Source organism: Marmota marmota, unplaced genomic scaffold, assembly GCF_001458135.2.
Source record: "Marmota marmota marmota unplaced genomic scaffold, marMar, whole genome shotgun sequence".
Lineage (NCBI taxonomy): Eukaryota > Metazoa > Chordata > Mammalia > Rodentia > Sciuridae > Marmota > Marmota marmota.
Window position 1 is genome coordinate 4653 of NW_026007546.1, and position 9169 is coordinate 13821.

Here is a 9169-nt window from a genome sequence, read left to right on the forward strand (position 1 = left end):
AACAGGGGACGTGACGTCAGTTTACCAAGATGGTGGCTGCTGGCCTCCTCTGTGGACTGACCGGTGTGTAGAACCGAGCAGGACCGCTTCCTTACCCCGTCTGGAACCCAGAATTCAGCCCTGAGTACGGTGCTTGCGCGGCTGGCAGAAACTGCAGCGCTGTAACCCTGCGTCTCTATCCCAGCGCACACTGCAGACTCTAGCCGCGGGGCGATTTGCTGAATAAGCAGTTACCCTCCGTGCGACAAACCTCTCGCGTTTGAGTCCCCGTAGCCGATCCTCGTGCGATGGAAATCCTTCCTCCAGGTTCCGGAGCACCCCACTATTGCTGGAAATTCCTAACAAGATATCCTTTAGCCGTCCTGACTTGTCATACTCCCACACAGTGAAGCAGCACACGGGGGTAATGCACTCCCCTCGCCGCCATCTTCCAAATCCTCAGTGTTTGCTTTTTTGAGCCCCTTTTGAGATATCAAAGAGTCACTGTAACAAAAATGTTATCTGAATAGAACTTATCAACATCAATATGGCGCAGTCCTCACACCATTCTCACTATATATATGAGGGTGGAGATATTGTAGAAGCTAGAAAAAGAGATAAAAACAGACTGGCCAAAATTTGAATGGCCAGACTAATCTAGGGAATAATCTAGAAGAGAAATAAAAAGAAAATTGGCAACATAGATAACTTGATACCCTTTCCATAGTTGGTGGTCTACAAAGATGCGAATTTGAAACAAATTTGTTACCTGAAAGGTAAAAAGAGAAAGAAAACGTAAATCTCTTTTAAGCTTTAGTTATCTAGTTCATTCTCTGAAAGAAGGCTAATGTTAGCAAGAACCGTGCCACTATCTAATTATTAGTTAGACACGAGAGAAAGAATAATATTAATTGGGTGAATCAGTTGTCCCAACATTTCCTACCAAGCTACTATTAATTATCTATAGGTAACCACAACAGAGTAATTGACGTCTGGGGTAAATATTGATGGCAAGCCTTCTCAGAGTACACCAGGTTCCGTTTCTGCTTTCCTCCTCCCCCTTGCCACTTCTCTGCAATATTTTATGGTCTGACGGGAAATTCTGTTTGACAAATTCCTTGTTTCCATTACTGAGGAGATCTAAAATCAGAAATAAAGCACCCGCTAATCCTGAGATGATGAGGATGATAGGAAAACTAAAACCCAGATGATCTTTCACTCAAATTTCTGCATTAGTGTTTTCCTGGAAGATGGCTGGCAGAGTAGAAAGAACAACACAAATCATCACAATAAATACTGAATTCCAGGAAATAGACGCCCCTGTTGTTATAAGCTGGCACAGTGTTCCTGCTTTAATGGCCACGACAGAGGGAGGAGTGACGTCTAGAAAAGGGCCAATAAAGAAACCTTCCACTGGCATGTTTATCACAGGAGATGCAATATTAATAAACCAATTGGTCAGAGATGGTGTTATTCTCCAAAGTTTAACACAGGTAATGAGATGCTCTCTATGCTGTTCAACCTGCTGTGACCATTTCACTGCTTTCTCTGCTAGGTATTAGCTGGTCTTCCAACTAAACAGGCAAGCACACAGCAGAATGAGACACCAAGTGTGGAACACTGAGAGGACCTCACCCCACAAGCACAGCAAAGCACAGCAGACACCCCCACTTCCCTCTGGACTAGACCTGTCCTGCACCACCCTCAAGCCTCCTGCACTGGCGCTGGCCCAGTAACTGCAAGACAAGGCCAAATTTTCTTTTCTTTCAAAACATAAGTAGCATATCACCCAAAAACTGGAAACCAAAATGCCCTACAGCAGGTACATCCAAACCGGGGAATGCCACACAGCCATGAAAATGAATAGATTTTCTTTTGGCAGTGCTGGGGATCCAACTCAGGGTCTTGTGCATGCTGGGCTCTACCACTGAGCTACATCCCAAAGGAACAGACTTTGGATACACAGAACAGATTGTACAGAACTGAGGGCATGGAGGTCGGTAGAAAAGACCAACCCCAAAAGGTCACCATAGTGAGTGATTGTGTTTTGTGTAACACCCTCAAAACAAACAGTTGTAGCAAAGGGAGAACAATTAAGTGCTTGCCTGTGCTTAGGGATTGTGATGGGCCAGGTGGTGGGTGTGACTACAAAGGAGTAGCACAAGAAATATCTTTGTGGTGATAAGACCGGTTTGAAACTTGATTGTAGTGGCGGCTACGCAAATGTACACTTATCATGATTGACAGTCCCGAGGCACCAGTATCAATGTCCTGGTTCTAACGTCATTCCATAGTGATGTCAGATGCAACTTTCTTGGGGGAAACTAGGTGAAGAGTGTACTACATTTGCAACTTCCTCTGCATCTATGATGATTTCAAACTAAAAACTACATGCACACACACACACACACACACACACACTCACATTCTATCAGACCTTACGCTCCCACTGGGCTCTCATGGCTAAAATGGAAAGAACACATTTTCAAAACAAATCAGAGACACCACATAGATGCTGTGTACCATATTAGCAGCCAGGAAAAGTGGGGAGAAACCACTGAAACCCAAGGAGGGCAAGTGGCAGCTGACACCATGGGAGCAATGCTAAGGACAGTGTAGAAACATTGCTGTCTGGTTGCACTTGCCAAGGAGCAACTCCTCCCAGCATGCCTCAGGGGGCATGTTAAAACCGCTGGGGGAAAGGCTGCTACACTTCTGGAGCTGGATTGAATCGCTGGCTGCTGGGATTGTTGGTCATCGGGCTGCATGCTGTTACTCCTCCTGACCATGTGTCCAAAAGGTTCCTAGGATTTGGTGATGTTGACACCCCTGGTCTCATCTGTTCTGATCTGCCTTCCCCTGAGGGTGACAGTCTCAGAGATATTCTATCTATTCTTGGAGGAGCTTCTGAAACTTCCTTTTGCTTTTCCACCGCACCTGCTTTTGGCTCTTCTCCTCCCTTTCCTGTAACCTTCCTTGGACAAGAGGGGGCTGGGTGGTACCAGGGTTGAGGGTCAGGTTGTTGAGGTCTTGCATTAGCTTATCCCAGGGGGAAGAACAAGAGGTTGCTTTCTTTCCTGTGGAGATCCCGGAAGTGTTCCCCACACACTTCTGGCAGTAGGGACATTCGCATTTGAATCTCTTCTGATCTGTATCATGTGAAGACGTGGATTTTGCTTTCCTCTCCACCTGATAAGGTGCTCTGGGTTTGACGCATTGCTGTCTCCTGCGTTCCACTAACTTTGTTTTCTTCTGAGGTAATCTTGAACTTCCCCATTGCTGCTCCTCTTCCATCCTCTCAAAGAAAAAGGCATATATTACAAACACAAAGCTCAGCACTCCTGTAACACCTACTAACACACCCGCACACCTTCCAGAAAGAGCCCCTGATGATTTTAGCCACTGAAATCTATACTGCAAGGTAACCTGTTCAGTCATTTCCTGTCGCGGGCACCAACATAAGGAAACAGTGTAGCCTGCACACTTGGAACATTGGCTCGAAACCAATGTGCTCACTACTGGATTATACATGCCACAGGACACTCAGGATCCCACTCCTTCAGTGGAGTGCATAGTTCACCATGTCACACTGAGTGAACACCCATGTCTTTGGGGCACCCCTCCACACAAAGCCCCTTCCTAGACTCTTTTTTTAAAGCCGTGTTCCCTCCGTCATTTCCATGTAATGTAACAGGAGGCAATCCTATCTCTGTGGGCACCTTGAGATTCTCAGGCTCAGGGACTAAATATACCTCTGATACAAGGAGGTGGGGCATCAAGGACAATGATGTGTTTGCATGGCCACTTGGGTAGGCAGAAGAACAGAAGCTATAAAGGTGCCCTCCCTCCCCTAGTTCAGCTCTTCACAATTCCTCTTTCGCTCAGCAACAGTCCCTCGCCCCACTATGATGGATGGCCGAGCTGCCTTGGAACAAATAGGTGCTCACATTGCCCACTACCAAGGGTGTGCTTCAACCTCTTGCCCCTCTTGGTAATATTAGTCAAAGACCTTAGAAGAGGCAGATGAACCTAAAGAGAGAGAAATATCCACAGATTCCATTGGGCAAGTGATTTCCCATGCCTCACTGTTCCACCCTTTTGGCAACCTCTCCCTTTAATCCAATCCTAAACATATTTGCTGAGTGCCTGTCTCATGACCTTCCTTGTTCCAGGTGATATAGAGACACGTGCCTCACACCACGTTGTTTGTGTGTCGTGGCACAGACCCCAGGCATGCCCCTACCTTGCGTGTTTGCCTCGGCTGTTCCAAATATTCCTCTGGATACCTCTGGGCCTCCATCCCCTACCATCCTCCAGTATCTGCTCATCTGTCCCCTCCTCAGTAGAACACCCTGATTAGAGCTGCATGGGAGTTAGGTGTTTTACCTCTCCACTGGCCCAGCCAAACCCCCTTTCCTACTCTCCTTTTGTAATGGCACACGTTGCCTTCTACTGCACTTCATAATCTGCTGTTCGGTCATGTGCAGTGCTTATTTCTGTCTCTCCCATGCTTGAATATAAACTCAACAAGGGCAGGCGTTTCAGACCACTTAGTGGCCTGGAGTGTCCTTAGCCCCTAGGACACTGCCTGCCTCACAGATGACCCTCCATGGGTATTTGTACTGAGAGTGAATGAAGTGCCCAGCACAGACAAGGGACTCAGAGAGTTATTGCTGCTTTCCTAGGTGAGCCACGCCAGGGAGGAGAGAATCAATGAGGGAACAGTGCACCCCGCTTAAGCACACAGGGAGAACACCACCTGGATGTGGTCCCCAACACCCACCTAGCCACTCAGACCAGGCCTCCGCCAGGCCTTCTCGGCTGAGCAGGTGCCTCCCACTCTCCAGAGAGGTGCCACCATATTAAACAGAAGGTCCACACTACAGCCGGGTTGAGGAGGAGCCCTGAGGCAGAAAGGAGGATCTGGATTCCTCTGTAGCTCCGTGACCCCTCTCCAAGTCCCAAGTTCACTCTGCAAGTGTTTCAAACTCCCACTCTCTCTGTGTTCAGTGGTGAGCATTAACAATGCATATACGACTCCATGAACTATTGTTTCTTTCACTGCAATCACATATTTTCCTTCTACATTGCAATGGAAGATAATGACAGTGATGATTTCCAATCACTGTGTGTCAAACATGTCAACACTGGAATAAAAACTGCTAAGCCCTTTGCATAGAGGAGGAAAAGGAAGGTCTGAAGAAGTAGTGACAGGACTAAGGTTGATAGAGCCAGTGAGCAGGAGAACATTGGCAGGAATCGTGGTACTTCTGGCTCTAGCCCCTGTGAACTTCCCATCACAAGATTCAAATAAAAATATTGCCGATGCTGGGGAAAGCTGCATCAGAGTGAAAGGTTGGGGGCTGGAGTGGGGGCGATAGGCAGATTTGAAGGCTTTCCCAGTTTCCTGGTTTAAAAAAAAAAAAAAAAACAATCACAGCAAAATTCCTAGCGTTTTCTAGAGGGAGAGTGCAGGAATCTGATTTTAAAGTTTCTGGAAGGAGGGCTGGGGATGTGGCTCAAGCGGTAGCGCGCTCCCCTGTCATGCGTGGGGTGCTGGGTTAGATCCTCAGCACCACATAAAAATAACATAAAGATGTTGTGTCCACCAAAAACTGAAAAATAAATGTTAAAAAATTCTCTCTCTCTCTCTCTCTCTCTCTCTCTCTCTCTCAGGAAAAAAAAAGATTAAAGTTTCTGGAAGGAACAAGATCTAATTCTGGCTCAGGAAAGGGTGCTGAAGGGAGAAGCTGCTTTATCATACTTGATATCTCTGAGGGTGAGAGTGCATATTTCTACAACATTTTGTCTTGATTTAAAAAGGTTTTAGGATTGTTCCAAAGTAGGGTCACATGAAAACTAAAGATGGTCCGTGTTCACAAAATCCAAACATTTAGATTGTTTAAACTGTAAAGAGAGGAAAAGAAATAACCCACAGGTAACCATATATCTTGCCAACTCTTCTACATCTGTGTGTGAGGGTGGAGGCATGTGTCTCATTTAAGTTGCTGAGGTCAAGTACAGTTTTGTATATTGTGTATAAACATGCATATAACAATATTGCAAATAGATGCAAGTTTTAATGTTTCCGTTTGGCCTCTTGGTGAAATAACATGCATCAATGACAAAAACAAAGGACCTAAACGAGAATTGTTTTAAAGAAAATGTAAGTAAGAAGACAAACCCTGAGCTAATCTAAAAGCACACCATGAGAACTGCTGTTACTGTCTAGACGAATACTGTTGGGAATGATACTTGGTTTGGTGGTTTACCTGGGAGAGGCAAGAGAACCAGTGAGAAGAACTCTATGAGGAACAATTGAGGGACCGTAATGGAAATTCTGAAAGCCTGGGCAAAAGAAAATGGTAGATGTCTCATGAGCAGCTCGGGAGTAGATTTCTAGGATTGGAGAGACTCAAGTCCACTTGGAGGATGGTGGGTGTGGTGGCTGCTGTGGGGAAGACGACTTTACCTTAATTGCCACAGGAGACCCAAGCCACATCACAGATCTACCTCATGACCACAATGCAGTGGCCCCTTGGCCCCATTAGGGGTGCCGCTCCATGCAGTGGTTCTCTAGCAACAGGTCCCATGTCCTTCTAACCACAGGGACTCAGGACAGGGAGATTGAATGCGGTGGTGGAGGTGGAGGTGGTATGTGCAGGAAGGTAAATGGTATTACAGCATGTGAGGGGGCATATGTCGAAGGCCAGTCACCAGCACGGTGGTAGATGCAGCCTTGTTTCCAAACCAGTGCATCTGTAATGTTCACATTCAGCACAATTGTAATCAGAATGTCAAACGGCTTCCTTTTCAGAACTTGAAGAAAATGATTGCAATATTCATGTTCAAAGTCCTGATGGAAGAATTGCTAAACTCCTTGGATGGTCCCCAACACCCCCCCCCCGCCGCCATTTAAAAATAGGTTGAGCAACGTGCAAGGGCATGGGTTTCTGCAATCTGCATGTGCCACGAGGTGGGCATCGACAGAGCCAATGTCTTGTGTTGGAGGATCCTTTTGAACATCCCCCACTGTTCTCCTAGTGTCAAAAAGAGAGAGGGAGAGAGAAGGAAGTCATTTGGTTTCACAGTAGAAGGAGTGTGCAGAGAGGTTGGCCTTTCATATTTCCTAGAATCAAAGGGAAAGGAAAGATATGAAAGCCTTTCAAAACTTTCTCCGTCCTGAGCAAGGGGAGTCCACTTTTTCTCCTCAATTTTGTCAAGATATCTCAGAGAAGCAGGTTAAGGTTGCATTCATTCTCGTCAGCAAACTCTTGATGGTTACCATGTGACTGTGCTGGGAGTTGAGGGGACAGGACGGTGAAGGCCAAGTACTACCTTTCACAGCTCTGTGACTAGGAGAAGACCCTAAAAGGAGGCATGACCTAACATGGCCTTAGGGCATGCACTGAGGACAGAGGCCTGGAGAGGCAGAGAGGCAGAGAAGGGGAAGATAAAGGTGAGATCCACCAGGCAGTAGACAATTGGAGAGTCATTTCCCAACATGCACGACTTTTCAACTGTGCCTGACCAATGGCTAACCCAAACTCGATCAACTCCTCACACAGTAAGACCAGAGCTTCTCCTTATCACCTCCACCCATCCCTGATCTCTGGTGTTTTCTCCTCTCTGGCCCCTGCTGTCGCTGTCTCAAATGGCACTCCTCAGACCTCCCATACTCACTGAAGAGTGATAATATTCTTTTACTGAAAGAAAGTTTGGTTTCCTCACTCCAGAGATTTCATGGAATTCTGCCTCTCTCAAGTACCTGGCGGAATGCAACAGAGCACATCTGGGGAGGGATATATTATTTTGAAGCTTTGAAGGTGCTATGAAGTTTCACTTCAACTTTCTCTAAATACTACTGCCCTGAGAAGTACAGCTAAGCAGAGCACTGATAATGCTCGAAATAAAATTCTGTGCGCAGCTCACAGAACCTCAGTGAGCCCAGCGCCTCTGGGGCCTTGTGTAGCCCAGTGCAACTGGAGGGAAGACGGAGCAAGAGCTCAGACCTACGTGTGGCCCTTAGCTCTCTGACCTAGGTTCTGCTTCTTTTGCTGCCAGGAGCCTCCTTCCTCTCCGGTCTTTGTGCGTCAGACACCCCTGTGCCCTGGTCCACATGTGCGGAAGGGTCACTGAGCCCCACAGTGGTGGGCTTTCACGTGCCACGAGACAGGAACTGGGGAGATTTGAAGGACTGTCTTCCACTCCCAGCTTCAAAATCCCCTCGTGTTGAGGAGAAGATATTGGCCCGGGGGCAAGTGGCAGTTGTGCAGTCCAACGGGTCTCTGTCTAGTGACGGTGCTGGGAGCACCTCACACATTCCCGCCTCTCACCTTGGTGAGAACAAACCTTTGCTGTTGAGGGTGTTCAAGGCTGTCGTTCCCCAAGAGGACTCACTAGGAAAGGGATCTTTTCAGGCATTCCTGGATCCTAGGGTAAGAATTTCTGCACTAGAGATTCATGAGTAGAACAAACCTTCCTCACATTTTGGGGAAAGAGGTTACATTGTATCTTTAGAGAGTTATCATGACTAAACCTGTCTATGATTATTTCCTCATCCCAATGAGCTTGTGCCCAATTTGTTTGGTGTGCCAGGCTCCTCTGTGTGAAAGAGTACAGGAAAATATATGGAAAGATGTACCTAAAGTTGGTGGGAGTATATCCACAGGAACCATCAGACTCAGGAATAGATGTGAGGCGGAACAGGATTTGCCTTGAAGGTGAGAGTGACCCAAAGGACCCTAAACCAGAAAAGGGAAAGGGAAACCTCCATTGTCTGGTGTCTTTCCTAATCCCTGGAGCTCAGCGAGAAGAAGAGCAACTAGTGAGATAGAAGAAAACACACAAGAAATATCTGGCAATGGGCAAAGAAAGCACCACAAATCTGATAACGCATCCCTTTTCTCTGGGGAATGACTGGCTCTGTGTGTAATAAGGGAGATCCGTGTGCTGTGAGAGACATGAATGGACAGAGACTCCATCAGATCTGGGCTCTTGATGATGGCCTAAACAAACAGGTGATTTGTTGGATCAGGATTCCACTTCAGATCAATTAATGTAGAATCTGAAGTGGAGTCTCTGGATTCCAACCAGGATGGGAAATGTCAGATGAAAGAAGATGAGTTTCATCAGGGTATTGTGTCTCAGGGAGGGGAGACCAATGCAGAGCCATTGGAAGAAGATCCTG

The 9169-nt window shown here is 46.8% G+C and overlaps 1 protein-coding gene across 1 annotated transcript; it reads right to left on the bottom strand.

Moving 5' to 3' along the window:
* Positions 1-2868: 2868 nt before the first annotated feature.
* Positions 2869-3273, bottom strand: LOC107133729 (protein FAM156A/FAM156B-like). The gene has a single exon (XM_015475952.1). It carries the CDS (start codon positions 3271-3273, stop codon positions 2869-2871), a length of 405 nt encoding a protein of 134 aa, XP_015331438.1.
* Between the last annotated feature and the right edge of the window lie 5896 nt (positions 3274-9169).

Coding starts and splice junctions, on each gene's coding strand:
- LOC107133729 (XM_015475952.1), bottom strand. CDS start 3,273: ATGGAAGAGGAGCAGCAATGGGGAAGTTCAAGATTACCTCAGAAGAAA.